This window comes from Acomys russatus, chromosome 15, assembly GCF_903995435.1.
Source record: "Acomys russatus chromosome 15, mAcoRus1.1, whole genome shotgun sequence".
Taxonomy (NCBI): domain Eukaryota; kingdom Metazoa; phylum Chordata; class Mammalia; order Rodentia; family Muridae; genus Acomys; species Acomys russatus.
Genome location: NC_067151.1, coordinates 16,526,620 through 16,550,874, shown reverse-complemented (window position 1 = coordinate 16,550,874; position 24,255 = coordinate 16,526,620). Strand labels below are relative to the sequence as shown.

Sequence of the window (24,255 nt, the reverse complement as noted above, 5' to 3'; positions counted from 1 at the left end):
GGCAGAACGGACTCATCATCAAAAATCGGGATTTAGCTTTTTTAGCGTGAGCTACGTCTACTACTAGGTTGGAGCCATTTTTTGCAGTCCGCCGTCAAGGAGCCGAGGCCATCTCGAGTGGGGCCACGGCTCAGGGGGTAGGGAGTCTTGCGCGACACACGCAAGGCCCGGGCTCGGTCCCCAGCACTGCCAGAGTCAGCAAAGAAGAAATAGTGAAAGGAACATTCTGGACATTTTTGCAGAGAGGGCCGAGCGGCCCAGCGCCCGCGGCTACTCTGTCCCCGGGCTCCCCGGTCACGCCCACCTCCTCACGCCGCGCTCTCCCCTCAGGCGCCTCAGCCTCCCCAAAGCTGCCCGCGCTTCCCTCACCTTTCTCAAGGAAGTTGGTCACCACCAGCATCCCCGGCGCCGCCACGCCCGGCCGGGCGAGAGGACCCGAGGTCCCCGAGCGAGACGTCGTGGCAGAGAGCGAGGGCGAGGTGCCCTCGGCGCCCTCCTTCTGCCGCTTTCTGTTCTTCTTGGAAGACATGTCCGCAGCCTGCCGGAGGAAAAAGCAGACCCAAGCCGGCTCAACGTGCGCGGCTCCGGGAGAAAACTTCCGGGTCAGAGGTCAGCGGCTCGGCGCGCACGCCGTAATGCTCCACGCAGAGCGCAGCCACGGAGGCGGGGGCGGTTACCGAGGGTCTCGGAAGGAAGAGACACTTTGGTAAAGGAAAGCGGGCGTGGCGCAGGAACCGCCGTTTAAGTTATAAACCCTTGAAAAGTGACCTAAGCATCTCCCGCCGCTTTGCCTAGTCCCGAAGCAAATGTCGGTTGACTTAAAGTAGAAAAAATACAAACAAACAAACAAACAAACCCGAAAGTTCCTCCTCTCCGCGCGAGAGCCGTCGACGACACTGCAGTCAGCTCCGCCAGAGCTCTGGGCCAAAGGGCAAGCACAACTCAAATCTTAGCGGATGGCGACACTTCACGAGACTTTACGGTCAGCTTTCCTCCCAGAGGAGAGGGGTGGCACGAGCGCCGGAAGGTGCCTCAGAGTGCTCGCGGCGAGGGGGCGGGACGAGCGCCGGAAGGAGACGTGAAGCTGCACGGGGCAACAAGGGCGGGGCGGGAAGGGGCGGGGCCAGAAGGTGAGACGAAGCCGTGTCTGGGCGACGTGGGCGGGGCGGGGCGACGTGGGCGGGGCGGGGCGAACTGGGACCCTGCGGGCATCCGACAGGCGTGGTGCGGCGATGCGGTGGCCGAAGAGTTCCGGGTGCTGGCTCTCCGCGCTGCTCCGGGCGGGGTGGCGCACAGCCTCGGGCGGCCCGGAGAATTCGGGCTCCTGCGCCGCGGGCGAGCTGCAGGGCGAGCTGGACAGATATGGGGGCGTCTCGGTGCACTTGGCCCGGCACCGCGCGCTGCACCGGCTGGATGCCGCCGCCTTCCGGAGGCTCTTGCAGGGCAAGTGCGGGTCTCGGGCTCCGGAAACCGGGGCGGAGCGTGAGGGCTCGGAGGTGAAAGCTGAAAAGGACACCCAGCTGACCTCTCGCTGTGACCTGGAAGTGCCCTCAGCCATGGTCCAAACTGTCCTTGTCATGGCCACGGGTTCGCGGCGCCGTGTCGGCCCCACACTTAATTCTTACTAACACGGACCATCTCACTGTTAGCTGCCTTGCAGCCTTAGTTTTGCTGGCATTTAGATTCTGCCACACGCTTTACCAGGCAAAACCGTCTCCTAATCCAGACGGGTAGGAGCTGGCAGTTTAAGAAGCAGACCTTTGCAGTTTTCAGTAGCTACACATCGCTGGCTTTGAACGATGAGCTCACTTATCTGAAAGGAAAGCTTAAATGAAGAAGCCCTCACTTCGAGATAAATGTCTGGTTGTTAGAGCAGTTCCTTTTTCAAACTGAAGGCATAGCATCAGTGGAAAGGTCCTTTCACATAACCAGAAAACCACAAATGATCTTTGTGCTTTGAGCCACAAACATGGTAAGTTAGCGTCTCTAATACTATTTAATGTTCAGTCTACTTCACGTCACCCCCTCCTGCTTGTAAGCGCTGAGACGCCCCACTTAGGCTGCAGCAGCATCCCCAGTAAGGGAAGCGAATCTGTTCATCCCCTGATATGTGTGTGCCTATGGATGGGTACAGGTGTTTTTCATACACACATTTACCAGTGAACGGTGATAATCTAAGCACCACTCCAGAAAGGGTGCTGGATTTGGAAATGTGTTCAGGGTTCAAGTCCCAGAGTATGCCACGCGCTTTGCAGGCATCAATCAAATGACCACTGAAAAGACTTCTCGGGAACAAAACTAGCCAGCTCTAGATACGGGATAAGTGTGATCCAAGACACCCTTTTTGAAGGCCCTCAGCTCTATTATAAGTTTTTTTTTTTTTTTTTTACATATCTTTAATGAAGCATTTTCAGGGTAATTATCAAGTACTGGACATTGTTTTAAGAATCGAATAAATAGGGATTTATTTCATCTTCATAACTTGGAAAGTACACGCCCATCCCAGTTGAAAGATGGTGGTGCCAAGGCCCAGAGACAGTGGGTGCCTTCCTGCAGCTCTGGGTCTGTGCTTTCTTCACACTGCTGCTCCAGCTTCTGCTAGTTCTGTTGCAGTGGAATCAAACCAAACTACTTGACAGGGCCTGTGAAGAAGAGCTAACTTGAGAACAAAGCCTGACAGGATGTCTGTCTCTTGGAGGAGATGAAACATTGTAGTGAGTTAGTGATGGCTGTCGACGCATGGCTGCACGCAGAGGTCACTGTGCCTTTCCTGCTCTTTTGTTACTGACAACTCAAATGCTGGGATTATAGTATGCTTAGCCCCATATAGAATACTTTTTGGCAGAGGGTTTTTGAGATAGTTGAGTGTTATAGATAGCTCAAGATGGCTACAAACTCGTGACCCTCCTGCCTCTGCTTCCGGAGCACCGGATTACCGAAGTAAGTACCACACCTGACATCCCATGCAGCTTGCACTGGCGGTGAAATCCCCTGCCTCTAATGGGGGGATTGCAAATTCATGACATCCTAACTAGGAGCAGCCAAGTACTTAGTATATGTGATATGAAGACATCACATGATCTTAAGTTCATACAATAGTAGTGTGTGAACAGTGGTCAGGAAAGACTGTTGAAGAGGTCGCATAGGAGCCAGGCTTCTAGAAGTGTGTACAAGCTGTGGAGATGGGGCGAGGAGGGAAAGCCACATTACTAGGGAACAAAAATTCCTAATAGAATTGGGTTTAAGATTTCAAATGCTGGTGTGAGGAATAACCAGGCCTCTAGCTAGTTTGGGCATTGAATTCAGTTTAGAGATGGTCTGAAGTAACAACCTGGGGCGGCGGGGGGGACCAGTGAAGAGTCCAGTGAGCTCAGAACTGCAAAGCCTCATGTGTGAGCGGAAACAGTGGCGACAGGTGACTTCTCCAAGGTAAAAAGTGTAAAGGCAAAATCAAAACCCCGCAGTCAGATAGCATGTTTTAGAGTCCACTGGTTCTGTTTGATTGGAAGGGTTGGCTAGGAAGGAGCACAGGAGCCTGCCCTACTGCATGGGAGGAGTGTTGTGTAGTTTTAGCAGAGGTGTTGGGTATGGGTGCCTGCATAGGTCAGAATTCTTCAAGGGCACACTGAGGATTTGTGTGTTTTTGCTTTATGTGTTTATGCCTCAACTAAAAACGATTGAATTAGGGAACGTGAGGTAAGACCCACAGCCACAGTGCATGCGGGGTCAAATCGAGTCTGATAAGGACCAACAACTTGTCACTGTGTGAGGTAAACTAGCCTCCAAAGATGGGAGCCTTAGCAGGGAGGAGCTATTTAAGCAAGGCTGATGAAGAGAGGAGAAAAGCAGGCCACCAGAAGTGGATAATGCCTCGATGAGAGGGTGGCCTGCGGCGGGGTGGGGAGGGGGACACAGGGGAGGGGGGAGGCTGGCCTGACAACCCGAGAGGCTTTTGTAAAGTCTGAGCTGTGATTCCCCACCCACAGTTAAAGCTCCCCTGGCTTTCACCCTTGGATAATGGTAAAGGTTGGAAACATCTAGGGCTGAAATAAGTGACCCCCCCCCCCAATCCTACAGAGAAAATAAGACAATGTAGAGAATTCTAAGATAGAAAACCCATATTCATTTTCAGAATGGTGTTTATAATAAAATTTTAAATAATACCAATAAATCTCTAGACTATAGGTTGGATAATAGCTTGTAGGATGCATAACGGAAACTGCTGCCACTGAGAAGTCCACTTTCACTGGAGGAATGTTAATGATACACTGTTTAATATGTACTGTATTATAAAAGGCATAATATAAGCTGTAGACATTATGTTAATACCAAACTCACAAGAAAAGAAAATTTCTCTCCAGGCTAGTAATAGTTCTGACCTTTTAAAAAACTTCCTATTCTTTAACCACCTTGCAGCTTGAAAATGATGAATAACATCAGCTCTCTCACAGGAAGAGTTTTTAAGAAAACTTTCACCATCATTTAAATTAAGAGCATTAAAAGAAACAGAGTGCGCTGGGGGTGTGGGCGTGTGGTAGAGGACCCCGTAGCAGATGCAATACCCTGGCTTTGATCCCTAGCTCTGGAGAGAAGAGAGCAGTAAAAGTGCATTTTAAGTCAGTCCCTCTATCACGGCTGAGCGCCTGCTGTTAGGTGGCGTGGGTATACACACCAGCGCTGTCTCATCAGAGCTGAGAACAACCTAAACACCCGGGCTACAGCAGTGCAGAGAGGTGGCGGCTGTTCGTGTCACATGCTTTACAGATTGTATCTTCCTCTGCGTTCCAGCTGCGGTCCAACAGTGGCGATCGGAAGGGAGGGTAGCTGCGTGGCTGCACATCCCCATCCTGCAGAGCCACCTGATCGCCCCCGCCGCTTCCCTGGGCTTCTGTTTCCACCATGCCGAGCCCCACTCCTCAACGCTGACTCTGTGGCTGGGAGAAGGGCCCAGCCGACTGCCGCTGTACGCGACACACCAAGTAGGGGTTGCAGGTCAGTTCAGGTCTCCCACCTCCAGGAATTGCCTTTTCACAGGCTTGCCATGTCTTCTCGAAGCCGAGCTGCTAGTCTGTCAGCGAGTGCTCACGGTGCACTTTTGAAAAATAAACAGTGTCTGCCCCGTGCACTACAGGGTAGCACAGAAAACAAATGGAGAAGCAAGCTTCCCGAAGGGCACATTTATCACACTTAACACAGATACTTGAAGCTCCTTTCTCAGTGGTGGCACTGAATTGAGATAGGGAAATAAATTACACTCCTTAAAGCATGTGTCACCCCAAATAAACAATGAAATTCTCTAGAAAGTAACTGATTAAGAGGTGAGGATTGTTTTGTGGGATTTTAGTGGTGGTGGTGGTTTTCGTTTTTTTGTTTTGTTTTTGTGTTGGTGATTTGAGTATACTGCAGTCAGAGCACATGTGCCCTAGTAAATGTGGGTCATATTCACGAAAGCAAGAATAAGTTTTGAAAGATCAAATTGAGATTATTAGAGCAGGTACTTTTTTTTTTCCAGAGCTGAGGACCGAACCCAGGGCCTTGTGCTTGCTAGGCAAGCGCTCCACTACTGAGCTAAGTCCCCAACTCCTAGAGCAGGTACTTAAAAGAGTGACCCACGGACACAGCCATTAAGGAGAATAGTGCCATCGGCCAAAGGCTGAGCATATCCTCCTGGAGCTCTCTTTGCTCTGCCTCCTGCCAGCTGTGCTCCCAGCAGTCTTCTGTGACAGTCACTGTCAGGCACTCGTGTTGAGAACTTGCCCTTCATACCCTCCCAGCTTTACTGCCTGTTGTTAGGATTGACGTAAGGAGCTCCATTTTGACTGTGATGGAGTTCACGACTGTTTCATACATACTAGTGCTAAATATTCCCTAAATGTGTAACATTGTACAGGAAAACTTAGAGGTTGAGCTTGAAGCAAGGCAAACTAACCACTTGGTTATTTGACTATTACTTCCTAAGACTTTACATGGTCCCTGTGTCAAGCTGCAGTGGTTTAAGGTTTAAGGTTTAAGGTAGAGCCATGAACAGTTAGCTTCAGAAACAGGAAGTTCTCATTGCTGAGGGCATCAAAGTCTCCTAGAAGCCTTGCAAAACTGAAAGGGGGGACCAGGGCGGAATAGAACAGTAAGGAATCCTTAAATAAATGAAAGAACAATGCAGATTAATTATTACCTTAGTAATTTGGGGGTTTGTTTCCATCTAATTGGCATGTGGTATTAGGCTAGCCTGCATATCTCCAGTGTTGAAAACAAGCTGGGTGCAGGTGTCCAGTGTTATCTGCCTTCCTGCAGCAACAGACATTCTAAAACTTCCTGTGGGCTCCACCTCAGAAGATTCTACCCAGCAATTTGGTGGCAGTGTCATGTCTCATGCAAAACTTTCATTATGTGTGTGTGTGTGCATGCGTGCACCAGAAAATGGCCTTGGGTATCATTGCTCAGGTGCCATCCACCTCATGTTTTAGAGCCTACAGCAACTGAGTTGGCCAGGCTGGCTAGGTAGCGAGCCCCAGGGATCTCCAACCTACTAACACTGGATCTACAGATGCACATTGCTGTGCATGGTTTTTCATGTGGATGCTAGGGATCTGAACTCCACTCTCCAAGCTTGTCTGAGACTCATTTTACTGACTTGGGGAAAGCTCACAAACCTCCTAAGATAGGGACCTCCCCCATGTCGGTTCCACCAGCCTGTGGCTCTTCACTCAGATGTTTTTTCTTACAGCACCCAGTGCAAACGGTACTTACTCTCCCAGGCAGTGTGCATAGTCCACAAAGCCAGCCTTTCTGTGTCTTGTTCACCACTGTTTCCGCAGGCTAAAGAGAGAGCCAAGGGAGGGAGGGAGGGATGGTTATAAGGATGACTGATGGATGGATGGGTAGATAGATGGGTAGATGATGACATCTTTAAGTAGGGGACAGTTCTTATGTTTTGATGGAGCAGGGCTGTTCGTGAGTGCCTACTTGGAATGAAGCTGTTAAGCCCAGCTCTCCCATTGATGGCTGTGTGGACTCGCTCACCCCTCAGGGTGCACTGCACAGGAGACACAGACTAGAAAGTAATGTCTGTTTAATCCCACTTGCCTTAGCTTTATGCTGTGGCCAGCAGGGGTCGCTCCAATTCTGCATAATATCTTTTCTCTCTGAGTTTGTGGTTAGTGAATACATTGAAGAAAAGACACCGAGGCAAGCGGATCTCTGTGAGTTTGAGACCAGCCTGGTCTACAGAGCGAGTCCAGGACTGGGGGGAAGTAGAGGCGGAAGACACTGCACAATCACAGTCTTCTAACTTAAAAATAGGTTTCTTGGAATTCTATCCCTTGAAAAGTCCAATTAGGTTTATATCTTTGCTATTTTACTCACTGGAGTTAATTACATGTACTGGTTTCCTTTCTGGCCTCACGAGTACCAAGTGCAGTGTTTCATTTCAGTTACTTTTTAATGTTTAAAATTTTAAAATAAGGAAGGAGGGAAAGAGAGTTGGAGGGAGGGAGGGAGAAAGGGAGGGGGATGCAGGTACCTGTAGAGACAAGGAGAGGGCATCAGCTCCTGGGAGCTGCAGTTACATGCAGTTGTAAGCCATCTGAAGTGAGTGCTGGGAACTGAATGTGGGTTCCCTGCACAGGTTTTTAACCTTTGAGCATCTCTCCAGCCTCCCAATTATAAATAAACTCTCTTTTCCCATGGTTTGCCTATACGTGTTATTGGGAGTTTTGCCTACTTTCTGTTCTGTATAACTTAGCTTTCCTTTGTGTCCTCTCTACACACAGCAGGATATGAATCTCATAAGGAAAGGAATGTCTTGTTGTGTTTACCACTGTAGCCCCAGCACCTGGTAAAATGTCTTATACATAATAGGAGGCTAGTTAATACATAAAGGACTTCTGTATGTTACATACAAAGACTCAAGGAATATGGAAAGAATGGATAATTATGTAGAAAATATCTTCCCACATGGATATGTTGAAGTTAGCCCACTTCAAGGATTCTATTATAAGTCATTAAAGTGTTATGTTCTTTACCCAGGATTGCCCACACAAAAATACTAAAAGAGGGGCTATAGAGCTGCCTCAGCAGTTAAGAGCATTTGATGCTCTTCCAGAGGACCAGAGTTTGATTCCTCGTACCCACATGGCAGCTCACAACCATCTGTAACTCCAGTCTGAGCCAGTCCACTGCCCTCTCTGGCCTCCTTAGGTCCTGCAAGTGTATCATGCAGACAAAGCACCCATACAAATAAAGGTGAAAATCTGCCGCACAGGTGACTGGGTCCTGTACACAGAGCTTTAACAAGGCATTGGAGCCCTCATTAGCAGAGGCCTAAGGGGCCAAGCCTTTTCCCCTTGCAGTTTTCATGGCTGCTGAGGTATGTGAACCAGACCTTCAAGCATGGGATTTTAATGGGTGTGGTTTTAATGACCACCAGTAAGTATTGGAGGAATTGAAGGTAAATGAAATTAATATTTTGCCATTATCTTTCTCTTCCAAAAGGTGCTGTATTTGATGATGGCACCAGAAAAGTACTGGTTGTACAAGACCGAAATAAAGTAAGTTGTTTCTGACTGCTTTGCAGGTGTTCTCGCAGAGGAAGTAAAATGCAGGAATGCTGATGTGGCTAAGGAAATATAGAAGGTGCTGTAGTGGTTGTTTCTAGGCAGTTATGGAACCTCAGCTACTGACATAAACAGAGTTGGGATAGAGGTCTGGACTTGTCAGTGTGGTGCTCAGTGCTGCACTTACTCCACAGCTGTAGGAATCACAGATGATAGTGCGTAATTGGGAAGAGACACTATTGAGGTAGCATCCAGTCACTCAACATCCTTGTGTTGCCAGGAGCTTTGCTCCCAGTATGGAGAGGCCAGAGAATGAAAAGATACAACCCCAACAGCCCTGCAGCTCAGTCTTTTGACTGTGCTACAACAGATACTAACAATTAACTCTGCCCTAAGAGCCTCCAGGGATGCCTCAGAGGAAGTGACATTTCAAACTCAGTCTAGAAGAGTGGGTAAGAACCTACCTGGGGAAAGAAGAGGGGAAGGGTGGAGAGGGGAGGGGAGGTCGGGGAGGGGAGGGGAGGAGAAAGGAAAAGAACAAAGGCAAGGCAAGGCTGGCACTGGAGAAATGGCTGAGCTGTTAAAGCACTTGCTACTCCAGCAGAGGAGCAGACTTTGTGTCATAGCACCATGACAGGCAGCTCCCCGCCACCTGTAACCACAGCGTCTGGGAATCCGATGCCTACTTCTGCACTCTGCAGATGCTCTCATGGGTGTGGGGCACACACAGACACTCACTCAAACACACAAATAAAAATGTTAAATATTTCTAAGTTTAAAGGATAGAACAATAAACCAAGTTTTGGACTTGACTGTGTGAAGGCACAAAGCTCTGCCTGTGGCTGCCACAGTGGACACCAAGAAGAGCCGTCACTGTGATCAGTGGCAGGGGATGTGACCCGAGAGAGACTGGCAACAGTGCATCAAGGCTAAAAGAAGAGCCCAGGCTTCTTGAAGCAGCAAAGACTAAGAGAAGAACCCCAGTTAGAAATGTTGTCATGCTCGGTCACTGATGCCAAAGCGAAGGAGAAGGTTTTCTACTCCTGTGGTGCTGGGAATCAAAGCAGGGACTAGTGCTGCCCCTGAGCTAAAGCCAGCCCAGCAAGAGCATTTACTTGTACACTTTCTAAGCCTTCATTAAATATTGCTGGACAAAACTAAACACTTTCATCACTATATACAATGATGACATCACAGCTTCTTAGAAATATTATCTACAGTTATTCTAAGTAACTTGTGAGGCTTACATAAGGCCCTATCTCTGACTTGAACAAAACTTTCTACCATCAGCATAAATGTCTACCGCCCCTAAGGTAGTATTATACCCTAGCCTGTAGTAAGCTTAATGAGTGGGTTGGGACATAAATATATACATTTGATAGTAATTATCAGAGAGTAGGGAATGTAACTTAACAGACGTGGCAGGACACACTGTGAGGGTACCTGGGAACCGAATGTGAGTTTGGGCTTAAAACGCAAATAGCAGCTACGGCAGAGTGACAGCGTATGGGATGGTCAATGTTATAATAATGATACCGAGTTCTCAAGTGCCCTATTACATCATTCATTTTTACTACAGGTAGAGTTTATGGTGGTAGTGTCCAGTGTCTCCTCAGTTTCCATAGAAACAGAGCTTCCAGTACCATTTCAGAGTGTAGCCCCAAAAACAATGCATCGGTGCAGATGAGGTAGATTCCTGTCCTTATAAAGTAAGGCATAATGTGCTCTGTCAGTACATGTCACACCTGAGCTGGACGCGGAAGGGTAGGAAGCCTGGGGTCTGTACCCAGTAACCCGCAGTGTGCAAAGCAGGAACCTTGCCTCCGAGCCCACCGCTGAGAGCTGATGCGTGCTCGCAGAAGCACACACTTCCAGGAAGCCAGAGAGCCCCACAGGGACAGCCCACAGGTCTATGAGTGAGGACTATGAGATCTGCTGCCTTATGAGGCCACGTCTCATTCTCCAGGTCCACATTGCGGTGAACACATTCAGCAGAATTATACAAGGACACGACCGTGTCGGCCATGGGAAAACTGTCCTGTGCCAGCTCATCATTATTTTAATTTTATTTCTTCCAGAGATCAGGTTTACCTCCTCAGCATCCTCCCATCCCCCCACCACCACCAAGAAAAGAAATAATTGGTGAGAAAATACAAAGAAATGATAGCCAAGAAACCAAATTAGTTTTATTCACACTATCCATAAAAAGCAATTACATTTTACATAAAACTATTAACACAGAGAAATCTTGAGTAATGTCTGATTAGAAACAAAATACAGTAAATACATGTAAAAATCTAGAGTAGTATACCTCGGTGGCTACATTTATTCTGTACTCTACTTACTTATAGCAGCGTCTGTGAGATTCTATCTGTTCATAGTTAACTAGCAGCCAAGTTCTGTGAAGTACACACATGAATAGACATTTCCCTCCAAGGGTCAGTAATACCTGCTCTATCACATTAACTAAATAACACTGCTTCTATTTCCTGAAGAATAAGAGGAAAAGGCTCCATCAATCATCATCTCCCTCAAAAGAGAAAAAAAAAAAAAATACGAAGTGCTAAGGAAACGGGGAGAAATAGGATAAACTTACTAAAAGACAAGTTCTTATTTCCTTGACCACCTGTGAGTGGACTAGGGTAACTCTTTTCTTTTCTTTTCTTTTTTTACTTTGGACTGCAGTTGAAAAATATGTGGAAGTTTCCAGGCGGCCTGTCAGAGCCTGGAGAAGATATTGGTATGTATTTATATACTTCTGATAAGCTTGAAAATGTTTAGAAAGTTCACGTTTACTTCCCTGCTTCGTAGCTAAGAATAAGAGTTTAAAGTTTCTAATTCGTTCATGCAAGTCAGAAAATTTCAGGCAGATTTCTTCAGAATTGATAGAAAGTTTGCATGAACTTTCATAACACTCATTCCCTTTGTGTAGTTGATACCTATAGGAACACAGCACACCGCCTTCCAATGGTGGTCTGAAAAGGAGCAACTTTAGGTGTTTATTAGTAAAGTTCATTATAAAGATATGTCAACTATGGCTATTTGAATTCTTGACCAGTTTATCACAGATTGGTGAGTAATAATTTTAAAATGACCTTTGATGATTAATAAAGTCAACTATAAGGAAAAAGTGATATAATTCTCTTTTGAAGATTTTTACCAACTATTTATTATGAATAATGTAAAACATAATAAATTACCTCATGAGGAAGTCTCAAGTGGGAAATAACGTGCCTCCCCTACCCCACCAAATCAGTTTATAGGGAGCTAGGATGAACTAAGGACCTGCTCACTGGTCTGCAAAGTATAGAATAATGCTGGTCCTTAAACCAGTGGGTTAAATCCAACATCATCTTAATCAATAAAGCATGCATTAGATACCAATATTACTTCTTAAAGGCCTTTTTTAAAATATGCACATTCTTGTTTCTCCTTAACCAGCCACTGTGTTAGAGGGGTCTCCTGTGTTTACTTATATTTGACTGTACTTTCATGAAATCTGATATTTAAATGTTACACAGATCAAAATACCCTGTATGTGTTTACATGGCCAGATCCTCGCAGCCCATGAGCGACATTGAAGACATTCACACATGTAAAACAAACCTTGGTGTTAGACTCTCACTGGCCTCTGGGACCTGGGTGTGATGGCGCATACCTGTTCCTCACAGCACTAAAGGGACTGTAACGAAAGGATGGTGCTTTAAGCCACCCTGTGCTACGTGGGCCATGTTGTCTTCAAAAACATCTGTATTTTGTAAGGGTGCCAAATACTGAAAGCAAAGGCCATTTTTTCCCATGAGGCCACCTTCTTCATTTTCTCCATTTCTCAGTACCACCATTGCCTGTATGGTGTTGAGAGCATGTGGATGAGGTGCCGGAAGTCTGGCTTCTCATCCTCCACCCTCTACCGTCCTGTGTGCCTTTCCCTCCTAAGACATGCCTTTTCAAATGAATTGAGGTACGTTCCCCCACCCTTTGAACTTAAGTAGATCCTAAGAAGTTCACACAGACTTAGATATAAATGAAAAAATGTCAGTTTGAATATGCATAAATTCAGGTTTAAGTATAATTCCAGAATCTTTTCTTTATGCCTAGATAATTGTAAATATACTACTAGATTGTTTCTTTTTTTAAATATCTGTGGTTATCAAAATAACTCACCCATCTGAACTAAAACAAAAGCAGAAGCTAGCATCCACCACTTCCCCCGGTCTTAGAACCTGCCCTTCTGTAGCCTGTTTCTACTGATGGCGCCACACAAAATAAGGGTAGTGTGCTTGTCTAGGACTAGGACGTATGGAAGTCATCATCCTGAAGCCTTCTTAGGGAAGCAGGAATGCACTTGAAATGTTGCCATCCTGAACAGTTCCTGAACATTTACTGGCTATTAACTAGGCTGTTACAAAATAACAGTAAATAAATACTGGTTAATTTGGAAAGTCATGTGTTTGGAATCTTTCATTCTCTGATAATGCTAGGTAGGCGAAACATTGACCTGCAAAGTATTTTTTAGAAAGTTAGTTGGGCTGGGCTAGGTGGAACACCCTTTAATCCCAGCACTCGGGAGGCAGAGGCAGGTGGATCTCTGTGAGTTTGAGGCCAGCCTGGTCTACAAAGCAAGTCGAGGACAGCCAAGGCTACACAGAGAAACCCTGTCTCAGAAAACAAACAACAACAAAAGTAAGTAAGTAAGTTTGGAATCTGCAAAACAAATTGCAGTCCTCAAGGTTTGAGCCTAAAGGTGTCTGCACAGTTCAAAGGAACAAAATGCCTTCCTAAAACATGCTGTTCTCATGCCTGAAAACTGTGTCCTGCTTCAGCCAACCAGAGATGCTCAGCAGGACTGGAGAGAGCTCAAGGAACCCATGTGCTGAAAGTTTCCCACCAAGCTAGTCCATCCCAAGCCATCCTACCATTGTGTACAACAAAACAGAGAAAACTTGGGATGTCTGTCTCTCCTGTTCTGCTGTTCAGCACTCCTGTCTGACATTCAAATGTAATTTCTTCATAGCAAGAATGAGCCTCTAGACTCCTCACACACAGCAATTGTTATTTCAACTGAGTTTAAAGTCTATTAAAATAACTGTAAAGAAACAACAGTTGATCTTGATAAATTTAAATTCCGGTTGAAACTGAGAGAGAGACTTCTGTTTTGCGGTGGAAGGGGAAGATGTCCCACTTCTCAGATGTAAAAGTACCAGCTTGCGTTTTCCCGTTTCAGCTAGTCAGTGATGTGCTGCTCACTCAAGTTAAACTCTCCAGACTGCTCAGGCAGTGTTCATCCTGCGCCACCATGGCGCTATAGTGACTGCTGAGCAGGACACTCCTTCTCTCATTTACCCTGTCCTTTCATAGAGTTGGTCAGATTAGTGGTGCTAAGAACTGAGCAGAATCCCCAAGGTTATTTTCCCGAGCCTTTAAAGAATATATATATATATATATTTAAACAAGAGCTAGAAGCAACTATATAAACATTTAAGACTAGTGCCTCAGTATTTAACAATGCACTGTATATTAGAGGGAAACTATTTTCTTCTAAAGAAACTTGGTGAGCCTGGGATGTTCTTTGATGCCTCTGTCCCCTCCCTCATTGTGTGGTGCTGGGATCCCAACCCAGCATCTCACACCAGCCAAGGCAGGCATTCTACATGCTGAGCTACATGCCTGGTGCTTTCAGTTTCAAATGTAATTTCTGGCTGTGCTTAGCCTATGATCTCAGTCACAGAGAAAGTAAGCATGCAGTTAAAGAACAGCAGATAGATGTCTTATGTGTTAGACTGGATTACTCTTCCTGCTGGTCTTTCCAGAGCTGTTTCTCAGGAACAAGAGCATGTCTTGGGAGCTGCATGTGTCCGGTGGGCATGAAAGACAACCTATAGTTTGAGTGCATAGGAACTGTGTATGTCTGATAGTTCTTCAATGCACAGGTGTTATCAGTAGGATTATCGTCAAGACAAACTCACATGCTACCTGACAGACAACCAGTGAGGCATTAGAAGGTGTTTAAACTACCTATAGCAATTCTGAAGATTTCCAGAAAAGCAACCAAGACAGGTAGCTATAAAGCATCAGAACTAGGGAAGTCCATCCATGCAGTCTTCCCGGGTGTCTAGAAAACTGGACATAAGTGTATGTTAATGGCAATAGAAGTCCTGCCATGGAAACTTCTATTTAATTAAAATTTTCATAAAATGAGAAGATCTGTGGTGTACTATAAAATTATGTTTCCAGCCTTATAAAGATGTCTGATGAGACAGCGATTGCATTTTCGTGTTGAAGGAATGAATCTCAAACTCTACACATTCTGATTTCAAGGAAAAGCAATTCCTAAATCTGGCTGAGGTCCACTGGGGCCAGGACAGGGTCGTAACCATGGCAAAGGACCTTGTCCTGGAGGGCAGAGGGCAGTGGGCTTCAGATCCCAAAGAAGTCAAAGTCATTTCACAGTTCACTCAAGTACGTTTGGCACTACAGACTTCTGTAACACGGGGTGGGTCCTTTCTCTCAATTCAGATGTCCGCAGACTTGAGGGCGGGACATGAGAGCGGGACAACAGTGAAGGGCTTATCAGAATATTAAGTACAGCATTGTTTGCAAATGTGTTCTTGCCTTTGGGAAATAGAACAGGAAGAAGTTAAGAAAGAAGATGTAACTTCCAAAATATACAGGTGCTTAAGCCTTCAAAGACACCCTCAGTGTCTTAAATACAAAGTGCATTTCACAACATCCAGAAAGCAGTTTGAAGACAATGTTTTGCTCTTGAACTTCCAGATTTTAGCTGAAAACCTTGATGGCATCTCTAAGAACGCAATCTTTGTTTGTTTCTCCCTCTTTCACATAGGAGACACAGCAGTCCGAGAGGTTTTTGAGGAGACTGGCATCAAGTCAGAATTCAGGTCTCTGCTGAGCATCCGGCAGCAACACCGGAGCCCTGGAGCCTTCGGGAAGTCAGACATGTACCTGATCTGCCGCCTACAGCCCCGCTCCTTCACCATCAACTTCTGCCAGCAGGAATGCTTGAAGTGTGAATGGATGGATCTAGAAAGCCTGGCCAGGACTAAAAACACGACCCCTCTCACCAGCAGGGTGGCCAGGCTACTGCTGTACGGACACAGGGAAGGGTTTGACAAGGTTGACCTCAGCATGGAGGAACTCCCTGGAGTACACACAAGCAAGCACTACCAACTCTATCACAGGGGCCTGCCAGAGAGTTACATGGTCACCACACCAGGGACAGACTGAATGCCAGCATCTGTGCCTGCGACCAGTTCTCTCACATACAGGGTTTCCGGGATGGAAACTTATAAATGAACATATTTTTAAATCCTCTTTTCAAATAAAGGAAATAAATGAAAAAGGCTGTAGCTCTAATCATCACTGGGTCACAACCAAAGCTATATAAAATGGGGAAGTCTACATATTTTCCAAAAATGGTTGTGTTTCTTTACTGAGGTAATGGTTAAGTGTCTTACTGATATATAGCAGGTATCGGAGCTCAGTTTTATACATTCTTTTCTCTCAGTGACGATTTCTAAAATGAGTCAGCTCTTGGCAGACATCGGAAGAAACAGTATGGCCTTCTGTCCAGGTCCCGTTTTGGATCCGAGTTTATACTGCCCAGTTCGTTTCAGTGCCACATACCAACTGGAGTATTTCCTTGACCGGTAGGTATTGTAGTTATTAGATTCCAGTCGTTCGAAAAAGAAACACTCTTCTGTAACACACTTCTGAAAAAGAAACAAAATTTGTTTTTATGCTTTTCATGACAAACACCAAAAGGACAGCGAGACAGCCAAGCAAACAACACTGTAGGTCAGAAGTTGACAGTTCTGCTGATGGATGACGCCAGGAACCTGAGGCAGGAAGACAGCACCTCCTGGGCAGGAGTGGCCAGCGCCACTCCAGCCCTGTGATCAGGCAGCAACCCCACACGGAGGCCACAGGCACCACACTATCCTGGACTCAGAACATCACAACCCAAATATTGAGGGGCCTCACAGGAGAGTCACATCCTGTAACATGGAGGAATGTACCTCCGGGTATGTCTGTCACCTTACACCCATCCTCACCGGGCAGCTTCACAGTTAGGCATTTTCACCTTTACATTTCTCCTGGGGTATAAGGGAAATAACATCAAAAAGGGATCTCAGAGTACTCTTCCCACAATGAAGGAGGGATGGACTAAGTCCTGTAAAGTTGCAGATGTTGGCTAGTGACTGAAGACACTTGCATTTTGTTGTGTGGAAAACACCTAAGGTTACCTGATGTCAAAAATATTCTGAAACAGTGAATGGTGTCAGATTGACGATCTCCGAATGCCAACCAGTGACAAAGAACAAGCAGTCTAGAATGCACCAGCTTAACAAACAATCCAGAGCACACTGGTTTCTGAATACACAATCTGGAACAGACAGGTTTCTGCAATTCTCACTTTAAACAGGATGGAAAGTTTCTATTAGTTTCTATTCACCTGTGTGCTGGCAGGTTTTGTGTGTCAACTTGACACAGGCTAGAGCCATCAGAGAGGAAGAAGCCTCCATGAGATCCAGTTATAAGACATTTTCTCAATTAGTGATCAATGGGGCAGGGCCTAGCTCATGGTGGGTGGGGCCATCCCTGGGCTGGTGGTCCTGGGTTCTATAAGAAAGCAGGCTGAGCACGCCATGGGGAGCAAGCCAGTAAGCAGCGCCCTCCATGGCCTCTGCAGCAGCTCCTGCCTCCAGGTTCCTGCCCTGCTCTTCGGTCATGGTGTTTCAGTGCAGCAATAGAAACTCTAACTACGACAACCTGTATCAGAAAAACAAAATAGTTTTCAAATAGCTGGGCCTGGAAACAATGTTGTAAGTAACAGAGTCTAAAAAGCTATCATATTATTTAGGAAAATGATAAAAAATCAACTTGGCAGGGTAACTTTGGACCAAGGGGAATCAACTATACACTTTAAAAGAAAACAGGGAAAAACTGCCTTTTAATAAGCATATATTTCAACCAAATGGTACTTACATAAAAAGCAATATACATACCATGTCAATTTTAAAACATGTACAAATAAATTCAAGATGTATAAATATATAAATATGATTTGTATTAGTAAGCATATTAAATTCCACTTTAGTATTTTCTGTACATTTAGTTATTTTGTGTTTTCCCGGTGTGTATGTATGTGCCCACAGAGGTCAGAAGAGGGCATCAAATCCTCTGGAACTGAAGCTACCAGTGGTGTGGGTGCTGGGAATCAAACCGGGGTCTTTTGAAAGAACAAGTGCTCTTAACCACTGTGCCTTTCCCTTCACTATAACTACAGCATGGAATTTTGAAAAGTACTAGTGAACTTGGAATGACACAGGGCACTACACACAACAATCCCAAGAAGTCATTTGTCTTAGTTACCTTTCTATTTCTGTGAAGAGACGCCATGAACAAGGCTCTGTTGGTGTGGAGAGGAGAGCCAAGCGAGGAGGAGGGCTAACTATTCCAGGGTACCAACAGATCATGGGTGAGATGGTGACCTCAGGAATACTAACGGACGTTCAGTATAACACAGCTCAGAGGCATATTTATACATATGTGTATAAGCACACATAATGATGTACGATCTTTGACAGAGCTTGGAAGCAACAACAGCTCCAAAGCAACAAGCACAATAAGTCATGTGATTCCATCTTCCAATAAAAAGACTCCATGGAGAAATGGATCACTCCAGGCTACAACAGCGGATTTACATGTAAGTCTTGCTGCTCAAGAAAGTGATGGAGTGCTCAAAATAAACACACTGAACCAAAGGCAGGAGTTCCCAAATGTTTCAGCAATAAAATCAATCTTGTAAAAATGGCTGAACTGAAAAGTAAATGGAGAACACACAAATTTCCTGCGTAAAGAAACTTTAAATAACTTATCTAGGTAATACTCCCTCCCTCAAGGGCATAAAGCAAAACCGCCAAACTCCACCCCATAAGAATCATCTCCTACACTGACATCCTTCCTGCTGCATGTTGACTTCCTGCAACACACCATCCCCTAGGTGTGAACAGCAGCATGGCGATGTCCTCTCTGCAATACACCATGCCATAGGTGTGAACTGCCGCATGGTGATATTCTATATGCAAAACACCATGCCGTAAGTGTGAATTACTCCATGGTGACTTCCTTCTGGGTGTGAACAGCTGCATGGTGACATCCTTAATGCAACACGCCGTCCCCTGAGTGTGAACAGCTGCATGGTGACTTCCTTATGATGCTCCATCCCTTAACAGTGAACTCAGTAGTCTCTGCCGGTAAGGTTAAAGTCTGGCATTTCCGGTTAGCCTCTGAGCTCAGTATAAAATAGAGGACGTCCTTTCTCAGTGGGGTGCTCTCTCTATCTGGATCCCAGAAACTTTAGTGAGTGTCACATAGTCAGTCTCTCCAGCAGAAAGACTACAAGCCAACCCTTTCCTGATAGGAAACTTGCTCAGCAGGCACCTGGGGATTGCTGGAGACACCCACCCTATCCTAATAAGAAGTCTTAGTGTCTTGGCTTTCAACCAATGACCTTTAACTATACCTGGAGATTCTCCCCAACCCATAATAATTCAGGACTGCATTTCCCTTCTTATGATAGGAATGTTTTGTTACATGTAGATTAAGTATCCCTGGAACTCCCCAGCCCCAGCGAATCAAACACGTTCACCCCCAAAACTCCTCCCACGGCACAAGGTTTATTATAATGTCCCTGATTCACAAAAATAAAGGCATGCTGGCTTGCTCTTTCAGTCCATTCCTCCACCAGGACAGTCTGAGCCTCATCATTTATTTTGGGGAAGAATTGCCACTGGTTGTCCAGGGTGTCCAGGCTGCGATGGTGGAACTTCTTTGGCAGCCATTTTTGGTATCATGACAGGCTTTTGGAACTCACAAGTTTCTACTGCCGTCTGAAAGCAGCAGTCTCATTTTAAAAGAGCTAACTGTAACACCCAGTGGTGTTACCCTTCCTGCCCCCACCCCCATGAGACCAGAAGCTTTGCCTAGCACACAGGGCCACATCCTGAGTGCTCTAAGCTGCTCCTGAGAGAGAAATGGGACCTTTAACCTTGAGGTCCCTCTGTTCCTGTCTGGAAGCAGACAGCACCTGGACCAGCCCGACTGATGCAGAACCCAGGCTACCACTGGACAAGGGATGACAGAGCTGCTTCTTGGTGACTCCCCTTCTAAGGAGAAAAAAGACTAACTTCAGAGTGGAGACACCCACTTTCCTGCCAAAGACGAAGTCTGTATTTGTGTGGTTATCCTCTCAAACTTCCAGAACTCTGTCTAGTCACAAGAAAAACACCCAGCAGTCCCAAACTGGAGGATCCTAAAGATGCCTGACTGGCAGAGTAATGAAAAATAAGGAGAAATGGTCACTGTCTGGAGAAAACTACAGAGACAGGATGACCAGGATGACCGCTGGCCCTGAATAGGATCTTCAGGGGAGAATTAAAGTGTTGTAAGTCAGGACGGACTTCAGCTACTAGTACCATAGTGTGACAGCCAGCCAGTACCTAATTGGGGAAACATAGCAGACTATCTTCCTGACCTTCCTGTGAACTTAGTTATAAAAGCAAAAAGTTATAAAAGCCTGCACCAGACATGCACTGTGCCTTCTAAATACATTAAACTACACGACAAAGACAAGACATATGTAATGAAAAAAAGCCAGACCCTAGAACTGCAAGGGCTACCAGAAAAGAACTCCTCCATTGGAAGGTGGCTCAGTGGACAAAGTGTTTGCTGTGCAAGTATCAGGACAAAAGCTGAGGTGCCTAGAATCCACATAAATGCAGGTCTGAGCAGTAGACACCCAGAAGCCCAGAGGATCCCCGGTACAAGTTGGCCAGCCAAATTAGCCAAAATTGCTCTGTATTTGGCAATAAACTTACGTCTTAGTTATTGTCTCTGGTACTCTGATAAAACATCAGGACCAAAAGCATCTTTGGGAGGAAAGGGTTTGTTTTAGCTTACAGTTCCACGTCACAGTCCATCACGGAGGGAAGTCAGGGGGAGGGACCTAGAGGCAGGGACATGCGGGAGGGGGGCCTGCTTCTTCTTAGCTTGCTCCCCATGGCTTGCTCAGCCTGCTTTCTTAGGCCCCCAGGACCACCAGCCCAGTGATAGCACTGCCCACAGTGAGCTGGGCCCTCCCTCATCAATCAACAGACAAGAAAAAAACAAAACAAAACAAAACAAAACAAAACAAAACAAAAAAACACCACAAGCTTGCCCCCAGGCTAATCTTGTGGGGGCATTTTCTCAGGTAAGGTTTCCTCTTCTCAAAAGACTCTAGTCTGTGTCAAGTTGGCCTAAAACTGCCAGGACACCCTGCTTTGATATACAAAGTGAGCAATGGTGTCAACCTTGGGCCTTTACATGCAGGTGCACACACTTGCACCCTTCCACACACACACACCACTGCCACCTTCGTCATACATGCACATGCAGGGGGCTAAGTAATCTCTAAAATATAAAATAGATTTTTATAGAATAAAAGTGACTCGTTGAGTTTCAAGCTGTTCTTGAGTGATTTTTATCTGCACTATCCACAGACACAATCTGTTTATATACGTATGTCCCTTTCGTTGGTGTCCCTCTTAAAATGTCTCTTAAGTGAAGTGCTTTCCTGGCCACTGTTGTTGCCTGCACAAGGCTGACAAAGGATCAAGCCAGTCAACATTCTAGGCAGGAGGTGGGAGGAGCTTACCAGCCCCCTGGAGGGGGTGGGGTGGGAGGAGCGTACCAGCCTCCTAGGCAGGAGGTGGGAGGAGCTTACCAGCCTCCATTGCTAACTGGCAGTTGATGTTTTCTAGGGGAGAGAATCAGTTTTCCGAGGGTGTGGCCCCGATAGGTCAACATGCATCGTATGGCCTCACACCCAGAAGTGTATGGGTAGCACAAGTTGAACTCAGTGGGTTTTTAAAAAATAGAATAAAAAATTGGGAGGGGGTAGAAAGGTGGGGATGCATAGTGGAGGAGTTAGGAAAGGAATGGGGGACAGAAATGATCAAAATATACTGTAAGAAATTTTCAAAGACTTAATAAAGATAGCGTATTAAGACAGCTAGCTGCTATGTGGTGACACCCATCATATAAATCCCATGTTGAAATTTCATGTTGTTATATCTGTTCTGCTATCCACTTTTGCCAACTAGTAAGAGACCAATAAATATCCTCTAAATGAATGAGTAAGTAAACTATTTTAGATAGCTTAAAATAAAGCTACAATGGTGTTGCAGCATCTAAATAAGAGAGAAACGAGGCGGGGAAAAAAAATTCAACTTTAAACTGAAATGTAGAATGTGGTTTAACTGTACTGAACACAGACTCTTTGAGGAAACTGAGCAGATGGACCTCTCCGTGAGTCTAACTGCCCTCACTGACAGTGAGGGCTTCCAGGCAGCTGAGGAGCCTGGGCTCCGGCTTTGCCTCAGTTCCAGCTAATGTGCATGATGTTTAAGCTCTGTACCTTCTCCAGGCCTCACTGGCTCAGATGGTCTCCACACAGAAAGAAACATCTGTGACCCAGCAAGATGCCCCGAGGCTCCCCACACCCCTCCCGCTTGCACACTGGCTCTGGGCCTCTGCTCAATTTTTAGGTTTGAACCTTGTGGCCATTCCCCCATGCTCTGTTTTCCGAGCTGTTTACTCATTTACAGTACTTTGATTTTGCAGTTTGGGCCTATAAGGGAGTTTGCTCAATAGAAGTCTCAAAATGTATTTGCTCACACCACTTCCGAGAATTAAAAACAGATGTGATGCAAGTATCCGTGCTGAACATTTCAGAACTAAATAAAAACCACAAATGGGAAAAATTAAGAGCCAGCGTGGTCTCAATCTTAAAAAAGGCCGCGGAGACTTGGTGGCAACGGGTTCTAAGAGCAGTAATTCTCTCTTGGCCACACTGTCTGGGCTCAATCTAGCATTCCGTCTCCTTACAATGATGCATGCAGTCTCTCTCTCTCTCTCTCTCTCTCTCTCTCTCTCTCTCTCTCTCTCTCTCTCTCTCTCTCTTCTCTCTCTCTCTCTCTCTCTCTCTCTCTCTCTCTCTCTCTCTCTCTCTGACAAATCTGATCAGTGTTGACTTTGGGGCTGCCTAACTGAGCCTTAAAACAGAACTTCTCCTACTTTTCCACCTTTGCAGAATATATGGAAAGAAGAAAGTCTCTCTAAAACAATGTTTCCAAGGACTGGGAAGATGACGGTAAAGTCTTGCCGTGAGAGCACTGAGGCCGGAGTCTGAGCTAGCTCCCGACCCGCATCTTAAAAGCCTGCCATTGCTGGCCATGGGAGCACCTGTCTTTAATCACAGCACTTGGGAGACAGAGGCAGGTGAATTTCTGTGAGTCAGAGGCCCACCTGCTCTACCTACAAGCTAGCCAGAGCTACATAGTAAGACCTTATCTTTAAAAGAGGAGCGGGGGGGGGGGGGGCAGCAGAAAATGGTATCATGTCTTTCGCTCACAATCCCAGCATTGCAGAGGTGGAGATAGGACGACCCTGGGCCTTGCAGGCCAACCAGGGAGCCTAGCCTACCTGATAAACTCCAGCAAAAGATCCTGTGCAAAACCAAACCAAACCAAACAAGCAAAACACCAAGGTGCCTAACTGCCTGTGACCTCCACAGGAACGGCACACAAGTGCTACACAGACAAACAAGCAGCCATACACACTTAAATAAGAAGAAATTTGACAAAGAAGGGAAACTGTACACCTGAGGGACGGTACCACAGTTGAGCTCTACTCTCAACAGCACATGTATCCACACATATGAGAACACACACAAACACACACACACACACACACACACACACATACACACACACACAGATGTTTTCAAATCATGAGCGATCCTTAACCCAAATGCTTTCAGACTGTTGTCTGCCATGTAAAGGTGGCACGGTACACACCAGTCCTTTCTTGAACCTTCGAAGGGCAGTAAAGACAGTATGACTCTGAGGTACTATTTTCTCCAAGAGGACGAGCACATTGGAAGCCACTGCCGGAACCATAGAGTAGGTGCCAGGTCTCAAAGAAGCTCAAGACAAATGGCTAACGGAGGAGCCTATTAAGTGGACCCAGGCCACCGCCTCTCAGGAGTTCTCACTCCTCCCCCACTCTAAGCCCCTCTAGCCCCTGAGCTTTACCAGCCCTTCTCCCAGCTTCTCTTTCCTATATCACCCAGCTGTTTCGGCCACGTGTTCCTCTTGTCCATTTGCCTCCTGGCTCCCTTTTTGGCTCTTCATCCTTGCTCTGTCGGCGGCGTTTTCTTCTTCTCTCTTGGTCCTCTGCTCTTGGCTCCTGGTCTGTTTTCTCCCTCTCCTCCTCTCTCCTTTGATGGCCCAGTCTATTCTGCTGGCCACTTTCATTCTGGAATCTTCCAGACGCCTCTGGCTGAACTCTCATTATCTACAATAAAAACCTTCTCCTCAACTATACACCTGGGAGCAGCCATGTCCTTATTTGCACTCAGTGTGTAACATTCACAGCAGTCCTGTGTTGCCATCACGCACAGGGTGACATGGGGCCAGGTAGAAGGTGGGCGGGCGTATGCCTGTAGCAAGCACACGCTTACAACCAGCTTCTCCAGACGGGAGGCACATTCACACCCACACCCACACCCACACGCATGATGGCTCCTGATCAGGACACAGGAGTACCTTGATTGACAGCTCAGTATCAGCAGATCTGA

At 46.2% G+C, this 24,255-nt stretch overlaps 3 protein-coding genes across 5 annotated transcripts in view; 1 reads left to right on the top strand and 2 right to left on the bottom strand.

The window, feature by feature from the left end:
- Spata5 (spermatogenesis associated 5) overlaps positions 1-601 on the bottom strand; it is a 161,181-nt gene extending 160,580 nt beyond the window's left edge. For all 3 annotated transcript variants that reach the window (XM_051157081.1, XM_051157082.1, XM_051157083.1), the window contains exon 1: positions 370-601. In XM_051157081.1, coding sequence (XP_051013038.1) covers positions 370-529 — 160 coding nt within the window. In that variant the 5' untranslated portion in view covers positions 530-601. The remainder of the gene's footprint in view (positions 1-369) is intronic.
- A 611-nt stretch (positions 602-1,212) lies between these two features.
- Nudt6 (nudix hydrolase 6) lies at positions 1,213-15,797 on the top strand. Its single transcript, XM_051157079.1, has 5 exons — positions 1,213-1,443; positions 4,789-4,992; positions 8,491-8,546; positions 11,238-11,292; positions 15,397-15,797. Exons 1-5 carry the CDS (start codon positions 1,233-1,235, stop codon positions 15,795-15,797), a joined length of 927 nt encoding a protein of 308 aa, XP_051013036.1. The 5' UTR covers positions 1,213-1,232.
- A 34-nt stretch (positions 15,798-15,831) lies between these two features.
- The window catches only part of Fgf2 (fibroblast growth factor 2), a 50,626-nt gene continuing 42,202 nt past the window's right edge, over positions 15,832-24,255 (bottom strand). Inside the window, exon 3 of the mRNA XM_051157077.1 lies at positions 15,832-16,282. Coding sequence (XP_051013034.1) covers positions 16,097-16,282 — 186 coding nt within the window. The 3' untranslated portion in view covers positions 15,832-16,096. The remainder of the gene's footprint in view (positions 16,283-24,255) is intronic.